Here is a 16,455-nt window from a genome sequence, read left to right as displayed (position 1 = left end):
GGGTTGCAGGCCATGGCCCCCAGCAACTGCACATTGATCTTTCTCTTTCTCTCTTTCTCTCCCCCCGCCCCAAAAAATAAATAAATAAAATCTTTTAAAAAATCAAGTAAATCTAAATATTTGAGCTCCAATTTTTCTATCTCCATTTTTAAAAGAATCTGGCAACAAGTTATAAGCAATCAGTATAAAAATACTCAGCAAACATTTCCATAGGAACCTGAGAACATGACCTCGACTCCGCCGTTGGCAGAGGGGACGCCGCACCTTTAGGTAGTACTTGGAGATCTCGAAGAGACGCTCACTGCAGGCGGCGAAACATTCGTGGGACTCCGTAATTCTGTGCTTCCGCAGGGTTTTAGTAACCACGTCTTTCAACATCTTGAATAGAACATAAGACAGGACTGACGTTTCTTGGAAAAGGTACAGAGTTCACGTCTATAAACTACACAACCATGTAATTACGTTCAAGACAGAGGAGCTCATTAGGACAAAACCACTGGGAAGGACAGAGACCTGACATGTCTGCACGGTCACGTGCGTCACAGCGTGTCACCTGTTAGCAAGAGGTGACTGGGTTTGCTAACAGAGGAAACCAAGTCGTGACTCCTGGATTGAAATCTGAGTGTAAAAGCTACACGCAGCCGGGATGTATAGATGTATATTTATTTTCCATTACGGAAAATCTCACACATTGAAAAGTAGAGACAACATTTTATAACACATCTCTGTCTCAAATGTCTATCACCCACCATCAAGGATACATTTGTGGCTAATTTTGTTTCATTTACACACTGGCCACCCACAATCCCATTATCCTTCTTGCACTGGATCATTTTAAACTAAATTACAGATACCATTTCATTCACACAATGTTTAGACATACCTTTTAAATGAACCAAATAAAGGAATTTCTTGCCGTATAGAACTAAGAGAGACAGGAAGTAAACCTTTACCCGGGTATGTTTCTGTGATCTCGATTCCTTGATCTGCCTTGGTGTTTTGGATTCACGCACTTGTGCTTGACCTGCACTGGCCTTTGTAGTGACTTTGGAAGTTTCACAGCTGTGAACCGGAACTGAGGGACCAGTCAGAGGTAATGCTCTCTCCCCCCGTGGCTTTTTGGATGTCACTGCACGGTGGTGATGATCTGCATTGCCACTCATCTGAGAAAGAAGAGAATCTGAACTTTCAGACTTCACAAGTCTACTGTGGGGAAAAACACCGAAAACAAAGATTAAGTAAATCAACAATGAAGTCCATTTGCTGTCTTAAATGTTACAACTACATCCACTGAAACATAAACATACCCAAGAAAAGCAAACAAAAGTTCCTGCTGCTACTGCCTTAAGTAAGCAATCAACGCATCACACAGTTGCTCCCTTAGTTTTTCAAACGAGGGACTAAGATGTAGAAGGCAGTGAATGACAAAGTAGCACTTCAGCTTACAGGAAAAGCAACAAGCCATACTGCTGTGGCCCTCCCCACTCAGTCACAGTTTCTCACGCTCATCAGCTAGGGAATGCCTGGTGGTGCTGTTCACAGGTAACACACCCGTCTGTTCAGCACTACTTGGGTGCTTCATAGTAAGATAATCTTACTGATGAAGAAACCGTAACCTATACTTACTGGACCTATGCAACTACCTGTGCAGAAGTTTAAACTTCTAATTTCTGTTTAAGTATTTGGACACTCTATTTGGCTGGCAAAGAAGAAGTATCTAGGGAAGTCTCACATAAAGCACCATTATAGAATGTAGGTCCTAGAGCTGTTTGTGTGGAACCAGCCGTGTTAAAACGGCGCCTCCTGGAACCCTTCGACGGTATGCGGCGCCACAGGAGGGAGGCGGCAAGAGAGGGCGGCCAGCACCCTGGGGACAGGGATGGCCACCCCAGGGACAGTTGCCCCACACAGCCTCGCCGCAGAGCCGCTCAGCGGCCGCGGCTGCAGTATGAGGTCTGCAGTGTTCCGTGGCCCCACTACCCTACAATCCACCGTGTTAATGGACTGTGTATTATTAGCACATAATGCAAGAAACAGTGTTTTTTCCAAGCCATTTCTTTTTATAACTTGTAAGCAAATCATCCACGGCTCACAATAAAAACAAAATTCCTGGTATGAAGGAATTAATCTAAAATCTGTGCAGAAAGCAACTTAAACATATGAAAGACTATGATGGGAAAAAAAAAATCACCCCAGGAACTAAAATACTTTGTCAAGATACTAGTATTTCCATGTTCTTAATTATAACACCTTTTTTTGGGATTGAGGCAATGCGGATCTTTTGATCTCCTTTTCAGTCGGGAAGCTTCGGCCAGAAGTTCACTCTGCACGGCTTCTCCATCGGGGACACTGCCAGGGTCGGACAAAACCGCGGGCGACGGAAGGGGGCTCAGCATCGTGGGCACTGGGACACTCTCTCTGGTGCAGGTTGTCTGGGTTTCATAACGAATAAGGCGAGACTGAAGCTCAGAAAACCCCCCATCTCTTTCTAAAGATTTCCGGTCATCCAAGCAGTATCTAGAGGAGAGAAAAAAAAAATTTTAAATCAAAGCCCTGACTACAGTCCACTTACCCTGGCAATTAAAAAACAATGAAACATTTTGCCCTGGCTGGCATAGCTCAGTGGGTTGAGCTCGGGCTGCAAATCAGGCATCGCAGGTTCGATTCCCAGTCAGGGCACATGCCTAGGTTGCAGGCCACGGCCCCGAGCAACCACACATGATGTGTGTGTGTCTCTCTCTTTATCCTTCCCTTCCCTCTCTAAAAATAAATAAAACCTTTAAAAAAAACAAAAAATAAAAAACATTTTCTTAAAAGGTCTTACTTCACTTCCTAATAATTGCTGGGAAGCTGAGGGAACAGCCAGCTCCCCACACAGTGTTTCCCGGCCTGCTAGGTGACAAGGCGGAGATCACAAAATGTGCAGTACACGCTGGTCCCCCTTGGACTGTTCCTGGGCAATAGGTCGGGTTAATCCTCCAGCTTATTTTCAAAATAATACAGTTGCTGCTTTAATACCTTTTAAGTCCCTACCAACCTCTGATTTCTCAGCACGGCTGATACGTAGCAGCATGAAATGATGGCTTCAGTGAGAAAGGGCAAGTTTATTTTCAACATGAAGATTAAAAGTGTATCAAGGCGTTCTAAACTGGCTCACTGGCTAAACACAACTCAGAATGTTTTAAATTTTTCTTTCAAGCTCACTTCCCACCTTATTGACTGGCTGACAGATTTCCCTTCAGACACTGCGGATGCCTCTGTGCATCTGGCTTCTCACTCAGTCTGACTCAAGGGAGCAGTGAGATGTTAGCTCCGTGCGTTTGCCTGGACTTGAAGAAGTCCCGGTTGTTACGCACAGCAAATAAGCACACGAGGCAAAGCACCCAAGAGATGTGTGACCTTGGAAAGCCCCTCACTGCCCTCCTGCTACAGCTGCGGCCAGGAAACACAGATCACTTCACGTACTGACCACAGACTATAAAAACGAAAGCCTTGCTTTGTTCTGTCCACCTGTACACTTCCAAGATGCTCCCTAAAATCAGATTTTGCCTCCATAAGCTTTTCGTTCAACTGCCACGGAGTGTATTGTTACCCTAACATCTGATGGGGGTTAAGGACTTCCTCTGTCCCTTGTGACATCTGCAGAGTTGATTTCTGAGTGCAAGACTAGGAAGTCAGACTCACTGGATTAAATCGGGCTCCATCACAGACTAGCTGTGTGAACCTGATTTAACTTTACCTAGGCTCCTTGTTGCCTTGTCTGCAAAATGAGATTTACAGCAGTCATCTCAAAGAGCTACGTGAGCATCCTTTGAACGGGGAGAAGTAGCACTCGGAACCACTGCCTAGACCCTGCCAGCAAAGCGGTTGATATGTGCAAGCTGCTGCTGTCTTTATTATTATTATGTCCTTGTCGTCTCTGGGTTGATTGTCTACCACAGCAGATCTCACAGGACGCTGCGGATGCACAGACTGGAACGCAGGGCCGTGACTTCAGAGCCCGGCTCGAACCACCGGAGCACAGCGCCTCTTGTGTGAGGCGTGGGAAGCACCTTCCCCAGAGGCCAAACCCCGCCTTGAACAGCAGAAGCTTCTGAAGACTTCTGAGAAATACTGACACCCCGTCTACATGCAGAGTTTCTGCTTTAATTGGTCTGGTGTGGGACCCACCCATGGCCATTTTTTAAAAAGGTGTCTAGGTGATTCTGAAGTGCAGCTAGGACGGAAAGATCTCTGGTCTAGCCCAACAGTTCACTTCAGCGGGAGAAAGCGGAGCCCCTAGGTCGGAATGTTAACTGGTGGCAGAGGAGTGACTGGAACCCAGGTCTCTCAGTTCCCTAATCTTCTTTCTCCAGTGTGCTGTTTAATAAAACATATCTCACTAACAGTCAGCAGCAGCAACCCTAAGCATTACTGATAAGCCCAATTTCAACCATGGACAAAACTGATATAATCCAGAGTAAAATGAAGAGCCATAAATGTTAAGAAGGTTCCAGGCAAGAGACAATGTAACACCTGACCCACCTGTGGAGAACTTTTGAGAAAGACACATATTTTGACTCTAAATAAATATTTTTTACTCTAAGATTTTGATACTAAAATAAAGAATTTTTCTTTTTATCCTCAGCTAAGGACATGCTTATTGATTTTTTTTAGACAGGGGGAGAGGAAGGAGGGAGAGTGGCGGGGGAAGAGAGGGAGGGAAAGAGGAAGGAAGAGAGAAGACTTCACTGTGAGAGAGAAACATCGACTGGCCGCCTCTTGCAAGCACCCCTACAGGGACCGAGCCCACGACCCAGGCATGTGCCCTGACTGGGAACTGGACCGTGAAGACCTTTTAGTTTATTGAAGAATACTCCAACCAGCTGAGCCATACGGGCCAGGGTGATGCAGAACTTTTTTCTTAGTTTTAACATCTCTTGATCACAGCTGTCCATGATGTTAGCCCTTCGACTGAATTCTGTGCACTGTGCACGTTGACTTCAATTGCCATTTAACATGTGTTTGAAATGATGACATTATGATGCCACTGAAACAAGTCACTGCACTTAGTAAATAACGAAGGAGCAGAAACACAGCAGCAGAGCGCACAGTCGGCATCAGCGGAGTAAAACATGCACGGCTGGAAGAATGACCACTGCTCCATGTTTTCTTGCAAAACAATAACTAAATGCTTTATGTGTCCAAAGGAAAAAATCCCTATAAAATAAAGCCATGTTTGTCTTGTAACCACACAACAGGCAAGATAAGCCTACCATACACTAAGTGATGCCAAAGAGAGCACGAGAACCTGCCGGATCGCTTGGAATATGAAAGAAAATTCACAGCAGCAAGAGGCTGGTGTGGCCAGCTGACTGCCAGTTTGGCAGCAGAGTTTAATTTGTTGTTAAAGAAAACAGTGCCTCCTACCACCGCTGGAATCCTACGCCCCAGGACAGGCTAGGGAAGTGAAAAGGCAAACGAGCTATCGGTGCACATGCTCAGCTCTGACTCAGGAAACCCCGATCTGCAGTCGGCAGTCCATGTATGTTCTCACATGTCCCACATGTCAGAGTAGAGGAAGAGCTGGAGGATTCCAAAGGCTTACAGCAACGCAGGAAGGGGAAACTTCCTTTGAAGTTTCTTAATTTTCTTTAAAACTTCACTTGAATTTTGTTTCTACTGCACGACCTATTTAACATACTATAGGCCCCCACACAATAAACCCAAATCTTCCTGAAAAAATCACATTTCTGGATTCACGGTGCTCATCTCCTCAGCTTCCTCAGTTCGATCTCAAGGTCCCAAGTTTAATGAGCATAAATTTATAACAGCTAGGTTTCTTTTTTTTGCTTATGGAGGTAGATAGCTAGTAGGCAAGAAGAAAATTATTCTTCTGTGGTGAATCAGAATCTCCTAACATTATATGTGTATAAATTACTAAGGTTCCATATCCATTTAGGCCAATCAGGAAACAGCGGTCAAATAACTCTTAATATTTTGATATATACTCATGACAAATACATCCAAATAGTATAAATGTATATGCACCCGTAAATTTTTTCTAGAGTACAGTTACAAAGAGAGAGAGAAGAAAGCAGAAGGGAGCTGAGACTCGGAACCACCAAGTCTAACTACAGCATTTTGGGAAACATACAGTTAGGTGATAGATACTTCAGTCATCAGTTAAAATGGAATTCTTATAGCTTATTCCATCCAAATCAGTGCTTTGGTGACTTGGATGGGCTTTTTGTAGGGCTGGAGAGAAAGACACGTGCTTCACAGGGTCAGTATTTTCACCACACAGCAAATACAGTATCAATACTAGTGTATTTCTCAAGTAGAATGGATCATTACTGTAGCACTGTTTATGTTTCAACTTTCAGACTCAAGTGACACTAAAAATATCTTAAATGCTTATTAGGTTTCGCTAAGAGATTCTTATCAAACAAAGTGGGAAGGACACTGCTTTATAGCTGATGAAATAAGAAACGGAAGAGCAGGTATGTTATTTTAAAATGTAAAAATAAAGAGCAGAAAACTCAAATTGAGAAGGGAAACCAAATCGTCTTATTTCATAGTAGGGAGTAACATTTTATATGAAACTATTAATGAATACTGATAAGATGTCCATTAGAATAAAAGAGGCAACCACCAAAAAAACTAAAATCAAACCAACAAGACACTTATTTCTGAAAATGGGGGCTGGAGGTAGAAAGTGATAAAGAATCACTGGTTTTTATTATAAGCTTTTCTGTAATGCTTAATTCCTAGGTCTTTAATAAAATCAAGGGAGAAAACAAATAAAAGAAGGAAGAAAACAAAAACCAATCCGGCATATCAAATTTTTATGTTCTAGACAAAAGCAGCTCCCACTTCAAGTTGACTAAGGTAAATTAAGTACAAATAAAACGTTCAATCAGTAAAAACTACACAAAAGCCTCTCCCGTTAAAAACATGAATAATTTAAATAAAAGGGCTAGCTAAATTCACGTTTATTTGGGAAACACACCTAACTTCTTGATGTGAGAGGGAAAACTATAATCTTCCCAAGTAAGGTCTTCCCTCAAACACCAGAACTGAAAAGCTTGAGCAAACAGCACTTCTTACCTTCCTATGGCTCAGTAGTTATCTTTGAGTTGCCTGTTGTTAACAATTTAAAATTCTGAACGATTCAGGTTTAAATTAGCATTTCATAAGGGAGTTCTTTCAGAAATGATCCACCGTTGGATGGTGTAGTTCCTATTGCTCATTTTTAAGTCCTCAAATCCCACCGTCTTTTCTACCCTCAAACAGAGGGGAGTTTAATGTCTTAGTTTAATGCCGCGTGTTCAATTATGTTGTTCCCTGTTACTGCTGCGTAGTATGGCTTTGATTACATATTCCATCTTATTAATCTCTTCTATTGTACACCCAGGCAGTTTCCAGATGGGGCTATTATGAATAACACCGCTCTGTATATGTTCTTGTACAAGCCTTTTTGCAAAGTTGTTTTCATAACACCTAGTAATGGAATTTCTGAGACACAGGGTCTGAGTATGCTTAGCTTTATAAGAGCCTGCCAGACCCTCTTCTGAAGCAGGTGTACCATATTATACTCCCACCAACACTGTATGGGAATTTTGACTGTGCCATATACTTGCCAATATTTATCAGTCTTTCAACTTAGAGCCGTTCTGGTGACAACACAGAATTTAATTTTATGGATGTTCTACATTTTATTTAACCAAGCCCCTGAAGTTAGACATTATTTCTATTCCTTAGTATTTTAAATAACACCGTGAATAATACCCTGCATAAAAGCTTTCAGTATAGACCACTAATATTTTTGTTAAGCTAAATTAATCAATCAGATGTTATTAACATTTGCAAATTTTTCTATTCTACGTTTCTTGCTAAGAGCACTTCTGATATTGATGGCTTGACTTGCTATTTCATTGTGTGTAAAATTGGAAATATTTGCATAGAGAAAAACTATGCTTTTTGTATGTTTTGCAAATTCTCCCACTACTTAAAATAATCTTTCAAGTCTCTTCTCTACAAAACAAAATGCAAACAAAACTTTTGTTCTTCATTTCAATACATATAACTCTTCTAGACTCTTTAATTTTCCTTATTTTAATTTACTGGCTAGAACATGCAGAACAATAGTTGTTTAAAAAGTGATGATTGCTGGTATCTTTAATTACACCTGACTTTAATGGGAGTTTCATTTTGATGCTTGAAAAATAAAGTAACTGAAGATTTTGCCTCTAATGTCAAACATAAATATTCCTTAAATAAAATAAATCTTATTTAAACATAGTAAGGAACCTAAATATCCCTAGAATGACCTGGTGGATGGTGTCATCTGTATTTTCTCAGATTGCACTACTATCCACCCAATGTGCTTAAGCTAGAATAGAAATATTCAAGACATTCTTACCTTCTTCTTTCTCATCCCCAGCATCTAACTGGTTACTCAAGTTCTTAACATAGCTCTTAATTTGTATTTTCCTACCTGTTTTCCCTGTCTTGGTAGTATTTTAGTCTTCCAACATCTCTTGTTTAAAATACTTCAGTTTACCAAAGGACAATGGGATTTCTTTCAATGTAGCAAACCCAAGCATCTAATTTCATGCTTTAAAATAAAGGTTTTTCACTGCCTTGAACATAAAAATCATTTCCCCTGCCATGTCAACACCGATCTTCATGACTTCATGAATGCAGTCTCATTACAATGCAGGACGCTACTACTTTTATTAAAGAACGAAAATGCTGTTTCCTCTTCCTAGCATCTGCACCTCATTCACCCCTCAAATACTCCCTTTTTTGCTGGGTAAACGCCGAATCATTCTTTCAAACTTGGTTCAGACATCTTCTTTGAAATTCTCTGACACTGTTCCTGACATTCATTTGTCCCATCCCCTGGTTAGTCACATGGCTGTATTTTAATAGTATAGTAAAAACATGGGTTTCCGGCTTACAAGCCAATCAAAAAGAGTGTTTCCATTGCTCACTGGTAAACTTAAAAGTTGCTTCTTAGGGACTAAGGTAAAATCCAGTCCTTTTCTATTTTAACTTATGAAAAATCCACATAAAATAATGTCTTGCTTTAAGAATGTGAAATATTTTACAAAATGAACCACTGAGGTCTTGACAATTTATCATAAAACATATTATCACCATCGCTATGAAAATGGTAGATGTGCCCTCAGAAACTGCTCACATCTTCAAGCAAGAGAATCCTTTGAAATTTTATTCAAACGGATCAATTAAAAGTCTAAACAATGTGCACAAACATAATGAACACGTTACGTATGGGAACACGTTTCATCTAACGTGTCGGAGCAATTGCTGTGATCAGTGACCCGGGAGTACTGACATGACCAACAGTGTAAACACACTCACAACACGGGAACCAAAATAAGTCTGATTAAAATATCCAGTAACTAAACTAATAATAGGATGTTTAAATGCTATAAAACTGATTAATCAATAACTTTTTTTATAACAGAGGACAAATTATTTGTGTGTGTGCTACTTTGTTTTTTGACAAAGCTGCTCTGTGGCCCTCTCTCAGCTCACACCGTTTGAGTACACTCCCCTGAAACTCACATAAGATGAGCCACATCAACCACACACGGAAGAATGAAGGGTGAATAAAATACTTACTCAATTCCATGATAATGACACACCGAGGCTTTTTCAAAAGGTAAAACTCGAAGTTTCCGAGGACTAAGTTCGGGGGTCAGGACAAAAGTCTTTTCCCTGAAACACAAAGTTTTTCATTTACATTTAAAGTTTGTTTAGTAAGAAAAAATTCCAGAAAGTGTCTACATAAAGAAATCTGATTTCTTTCAGTACAACTGAATCTTACCTGGGATAAAAAGGAAGTTACAGCAGGAAGGGTAATGAGAAAAGAAAGCAGGGATAGGCCTGGATTTTGTCTCTTACGTTTTCTATGCCTCAAGTTTCTTAAATTGTAAGTTCCATAGTTCACAAAACCATTCTGAAACACGAATAAGTCAAGAGTGGGAAATGATCTGTAGTGGAAACTCAAGAAACAGTATTATCCTAGGGGATTTTTTTCTTGATGTAGTGAACTAATGTTTATGCATTTCAGTTAAATTCTGTTTTAGGGAAGAAGAATTAAAGCCAACTTGAATCTCTGGTGATGAAGGAGGGACTCGCTTCCTCCTGCTAACACAGGGAGGACCCGGATCTCTCCTGAACTGGGAGTGGGGTCATCCCGACACCTACTCTGGGAGCCAGCAGCCTTTACAATGTCAGAGAGCACCCGAGACTAAACGCTGCCGCCGGTTCCTCTGCGGCAGGCTTCCGGTCAGCGGGTACGCTAAGACTCCTCACGGGGTGATCTTACGTTGTACAACGTTCGTGCTCAACCCTGCCATCTGGAGAGCTGCAAGGGTGTATCAGAATCTCAGGGAGAAGGGCACTGCAACTAGGTGCAGCTCTCCCGGTCATTCTCACAGGTGGCCTTCTCTCCCGCCTGAGTCGGCAGACACGGTTCTAAAGCACTGGCTCGTGTCCCTGCAGCTCGGACAGGCTGGATGGGAATGGGAGAATTCGGCATCAGTGTCTTTACATAGAGATAAGACCGAAATAGCAGGGTCTGAAGTCAGAAGGTTTGGAACTGGTATAGAGAAAGGCAAGTAGATAGTAAAATACGAAGAATAAATTTTCCTTCACATTCCCCCTGTGGCATTAGTAATGAAACTGCTCACTTGCCACTGAAAATTATCTAGGGTACTATAGCAGGCATGTGAAATTATTACGTTAAAGTGTAAAGCGTATATATATATAGGCTCATTAATAAATTCTAAAAGCCAGAGTTCACATGCTAATGCATCCACTTGAAGTGTCCCACAAACACTGACACCACCAAATGGCAATGACCCTGGTACTCTGATGACTGACAGGAAAAGTGAATGACTCCACAAGACAGAATCGCTTCAGGTGCCTGTCATTTTACTTCTTCCCTTCACCAGGCTGCATTTCATTTCCGATTTCAAGTCTTCTCAGCAACTTTATTTTTGTTTAGTTTTACTCACACCTTGTTCTTTCTAAAAGAAACATTTTAATAAATATATATGTTGCCAATATTATGCCTGAGCTTTAATTTAATATAGCATTTATAATGGTTCCTTGCATAAGTAGACGTTTAACAGGAGTTCAAAGGTCCTCGATTCACTGCTGTGAAAGCTCACCCCTCAACCTTAAACTTGACAGAAGATATATTTGATAATGATGCAGTGCTTTACTAACATCAAGGAACTGTATCAAACTTCCCTACACAAGTTACCTGTAAACTACAGGAAGAATTAAATATATCTCCCCTGCAACGCTGCACCCAGAAAGACATCCAACCACAAGAGGGCCCACCCACACAGTCAGTTGGGGAAGGCCCATTTGACTCGGCCAGTTCGTGCCCAATGTTTAATGGGTAATAACCCGAAACTAAAGAGATGGGAACGTGAACCACGTTCTGCTGTGTGTAACGTGCTCCCATGTGCAACGCATACCCACGTTTTCAGCCCAAACTTTCAGGAAAGAATCTTGTTTTAATTTTTCAGTTCAATTATTTATTTATTTATAGAGACTTGGGTATTTTTTTGTATTATAAAGGAATTTTAGCATTTATTTTTGAACATACGGTACAAGAAACTTTATGTAATAAATAATTACAAAACACAAGAACAGATACAAAAAGGTATAAGATATTTCATGTTCTGGTAACAAATCAGTACTACCCATATATAATGCACACCCTCATTTTTCCCTCAAAAATTTGGGCAAAAAAGTGCACATCATAAACGGCAAAATGCAGAATCTACTTTTTCACTTTCTTGATTCCCACAAAAAAGGGTATCAATCTCTTAAAGCTTGGAGAAAAAGAAAATTACTCTAAAATTACACAGTGTTTAGGTCATTGAGATCAGTAAGTCATTGAGACACAGGGTCAAATTCTCCCGTTTTCAAATTGTGTGTCTCTCTCTCGAACACACACATGAAGGCAGTAAGCTCTAGTATTACTTTTGATGTGTAAATACCATCCAATAGATCCTTCCCAAAATTTAGCTTTAAAATCAGTATCTTCCAAAACAAGCTTTACAAAAGTGATCAAAATGATCTATAATTTTTAAGGTCCATTAGAAGGGTTTTCAAAATAATGGATTAACAATTTAAAAGAAAATAGGGTTGTGAATAAATTATTCAATTCTTTCAAATACTTGTGTTTTCACCTGATTTTTTTTTTTTAAATCAGCTGTAACAACATCCACTTTTTAATAACTACTAACTTAGCAGAAATTGTCTGGGAAGTCCAATTAGTTATAAATTATTCATGTAGACACTTAATTCTTACTTGATAATGTTTTAGTTTCAAAATAAAAATTTATTACATTTCCCATTTCTCTCGTTGAAAGACTGCTTCCTGCTACCATTCCGCATGACTGACAATGTCATGACAAGTACACAGCAGCAAAATCAAAACGGGAGAGGAACACGGAAAAGAGAATTAGAAATATGTATTTGCAAGTCAAATTATAATTTTTTTCCAAAAAGTACCATCCTTTGTACACAAAGTAGAAGCTACTGACTTTTATCAGGAATATGCTGAGGCGGCTTTAATTACTTCTGTGTCCCTCACACGCAACACCACAGAACACCAGGGCCTTTGGCTGCGGTATAACGTGAGGAATCAAGGCCAACTGATAAACATGGGGATCAACATGCACATTTTGCCTACGTGGCACAGAATGTCAGGGAACTGGGGAAATGCGATGCATGTGTTTTTTAAATGATTTTTTTTAATTAACTGGAAATTATAACTGTATTACTTACCCCTTTTGAACCTGTAAAGGTTGAAGGTCTCCCACTGGTAATCCATCCGAGGTAAAGAATTTCAGCAACTCTTTAGCATCCAATAGTGTGATCGAGTCCCGCGCACCCTCTTTGTGGCCCAGCAACTGTTCGGATGAACGAGGCAACGAACCAGCTCTGAGAAGACAATGTCACGTAGGTTCATTAAAAGTCGATGAGAACTCACCATCGTCAGGAAAAGATGACGTGAGCGGAAACCATAAAAACGCACAAAGAAAACTGAAGAACTATACATTTACGAAGAAAATCTTTGCAAATCATTTAGTATCAAAGTATAGTTTTAAAAAACCTATAGATCACAGTGAAACTTGCAGTGACTGTATCAGCAATGCTACTACTTCACTAAAATAATTATATTCTTTATAAATGATGGCACGATCAATCATTTAGTAGGATGAAGTCATCAAATTTGTAAAAGTTAAATCAAAACTCGTGTGTTCTGAAATGTCACAATATTGCAAATTTTATGGGTAGAGACTGAATGTTCCAATTTTCTAGGAACTTGAAAGATTACCTGGAGCACAACCGTGAAATGAGAGAGTAATCAGAAATCTCTCTGAGGCCTCATGTAGCCTTGATCGCGACACTGTGCACAAGCAGTGAGCTGTCAATGCACCTGCAGTAACACGCAGGGCTGTACGCTTGTGCAACTATTTTACATACAGTGTATTCCTAATCCTCACATATTTCCTCAAAAAAGACAGATTAGGTCTCACTTCAAGATTAAGATAACACCTGACAATGAGTACTTTTTGAAGTGAAAATCAGCATACCAAGCCTACAAAACCAACCGGTTATTTCCCCTTTTCAGGTAACACACAGCAGTTTGCACTGCACACCCAGAGTGACAGGGCTATCACACCTGAAGAAGTAAGTACACCTAATTCGGAGTCGAATTAGGTGCTGTTTCTACCCTGTCACTCTATTTGTAAACCCAAAAAGCTCTCAGTACGTTTTAAAAACCTGAAAGAGGAAAACACTTCAGTTTCAGAGAATTTGAAAGGTTTTGTCAAGTACTAAGTCACAGACCATGCTGTGGCTCTGCCACCAAAGCATGAATAAAATCTTTCAGTAATGGCACGGGAAAATTAATTTCCTGACTTCATATCAATTTAACTATTTCCTGATTATTTTACTACTCAGATCAAGCATTTTTACTGATAATTACATGATTAAAATGTCAGCATTATGGGTTAGAACTTACATTGCTATACATTAAAGATCAATAATGTTCCGATGGTGTCCCCTTCCCATTCCTTTTATTTTTAAACTGAAAATACAAATCTAATAAAAACAGACAAGAAAATACTCAAAGATGTTCCTTGAACTTTATATTCCAGGAAGGCAAGAACCGTATTGTGAGCTGAATTTAATTTCTATAGAGCTATTCTCTAGTAGTAACTCACAAAGGTTTCTTAATGAAAATTACTCTCAATCATTTCACAGGCTGGATGTAACAGGGAAATGTATAATTTGCATTTATATAGAATCCTGGACACAAGGATATCAGAGCAATTTAAAAGCCTGTTTGTGATAAATTACACCACCAAATATGTTTTGGGTTAAAAACAAAGAAACAAAAACCAAAACACTGACAATGCTTTATTTTGCTTGGTGTTTTCAAGCTTACAAAGTATTTTTTCTTTAATGAGATACACTATCTCATTAAGTTTTCACAACATTGAAGTACGACTGGTATTGTCTTCCTCATCTTAAAGATGGAGGCCACAAAGTCACAAAAAGGTGACTGTGTTTGTCTAACACCAAATTCTAATGACTTCTAAATTTTACCATGTATTGGTCCTCAGTACTCCAGTTAAACCCATTTTAACACAAAATAAATTGTTAAAGCATGCAACATAACTTTTGTCCACAACTAGGAATTCAATGGTATCTCCCATATTTTGAAGTGCACACAAATATCGATTGAGTGTTTACTTTGTAAATCTCGTAAGAGTTCAATCTCGTAGAAAGAGTTCACTGGTGTTGATTCATAGATCCACAACCACTGCTCATGATGCAGTGTACAGATGGACTTGAAGTCGGAGGAAGGAGGTGACGACAGTGCAGAGAGATAAACATACCAATGCAGAATGAGTAGAAAAGGTGTAATAAAGTAAGTTTTATGGAAGAATAACACAGCCCTTGGATGCTTAAAGAAGGAAGATAGCGATGAGTTGCAGCATTTTGCAAAGGCTCACGAGAATGCTGGTATTTGGTCTAGACTTTGAATGACAAATCCACTTCAAGACGGTGGATTAAATACACACATTAATCGCAACAACTGAAATCACAATGTAGAAGTACCAGACGCTAAGCAGACCAAAGAGTTCAACGAAGTCCAAAAATTTATAAACTAGAGCAAGCGTCTCAAGGAGAACTGGAGATAAACCTACACAACAGGGAGAATCCGTCTTCTCCGTCCCCGCCCATGGAGCCACAGCGACCCTGATCTTGGGCTCACAGGGGACCATGGGCAGAAATCAGATGACATGTTTTAAGAATACTACGAGAGCAGCTGTTCAGGTACCACCCTCTCCCACCACACGTTGCCCTGTGCGCTTCCCTTCAAATCAGAGACAAAGAAACTGCTCTCGGAAGATCCAGAACCAGGTCTCGGCCTCGGTGTCTGTATGATGCGCCCGGAACAAATCCCCCTAATAAGTGCTGGGTGAGGACCCAGGCTGCCTGCCCCAGGGCGCCTGCAGGAAAGCCTGTCAGGCATGCTCCCCCTCCCCCCAACATTAAATCAGGCTGCACTAGGTCAGGAACGGGCCTACACACACATGGGGACAGGACATGCCAGCTACCCATGCAGAGCAGCCCAGTACTAAACTCTTAGCTGTGAACAGACATAAACCACTAGACGCTGGAGGAAAGCTACACAGAACAGATGTTCATCAAAGGAACAACAACAACAAAAAATCAGATCCAAAGAATAATGAGATCACTCAACAAAAATATAAAACAAATTAAAAGACTCTAATATTCTCATAGTATTTTTCTCAGTTCTCATTATCAATTTAAAAAATAGGTTACTAATGAAAAAACATGGTAGGGAACAGATAAGAATTACTAGGAATTTAAAATATGACCACAAAATATTTAACAGAAAAAATGAAAGCAAAGGTCAAGGAAATATCCTAGGACATAAGGTAGAAAAAGATGAAGATATAGATTATTGAGAGAAAATTTAGAATGAAAAAATCAATCCAGGCTGTCTAATGTTAGTTAAAACAGCTATTTCAGAGATAAGAAAGAAAAAAAACAAAATGAAAGGGAGAATATTCTCTAAGAAACAACAAAAGAGCCCTGGCTGGTGTGGCTCAGTGAGTTGTGTGTCGTCCTGCAAACCAAAAGGTTGCCAGCTTGATTCCTGGTCCGAGCACACGCCCGGGTTGTGAGCCAGGCCCCCAGCTGGGGGCCTGTGAGAGGCAACCCGATTGATGCTTCTCTCCCGCATCAATGTTTCTCTCCCCCTCTTTCTCCCTCCCTTTCGTTCTCTCTAAAACTAAACAAATAAAATCTACAGTAATAATAGTAAAAATGAAATAACAACAGAGTATTTTCCAGAGCTAGAAAAAAAAATCT

General features: G+C 40.2%; 1 protein-coding gene across 3 annotated transcripts in view; it reads right to left on the bottom strand.

The window, feature by feature from the left end:
• The window catches only part of LOC114514699 (MDM2 binding protein), a 54,600-nt gene that overhangs the window by 1,871 nt on the left and 36,274 nt on the right, over nt 1–16,455 (bottom strand). For 2 of the 3 annotated variants that reach the window (XM_036031382.1, XM_028533932.2), the window contains exons 16-20: nt 12,826–12,981; nt 9,634–9,729; nt 2,251–2,517; nt 954–1,203; nt 265–378 (exon numbers count right to left, since the gene is read on the bottom strand). In XM_036031382.1, coding sequence (XP_035887275.1) covers nt 265–378; nt 954–1,203; nt 2,251–2,517; nt 9,634–9,729; nt 12,826–12,981 — 883 coding nt within the window. The remainder of the gene's footprint in view (nt 1–264; nt 379–953; nt 1,204–2,250; nt 2,518–9,633; nt 9,730–12,825; nt 12,982–16,455) is intronic. The other variant, XM_036031384.1, reaches the window with a different exon arrangement.

The sequence above is a fragment of the Phyllostomus discolor genome, chromosome 7, assembly GCF_004126475.2.
Source record: "Phyllostomus discolor isolate MPI-MPIP mPhyDis1 chromosome 7, mPhyDis1.pri.v3, whole genome shotgun sequence".
Lineage (NCBI taxonomy): Eukaryota > Metazoa > Chordata > Mammalia > Chiroptera > Phyllostomidae > Phyllostomus > Phyllostomus discolor.
This window is presented reverse-complemented; position numbering and strand designations above follow the sequence as displayed.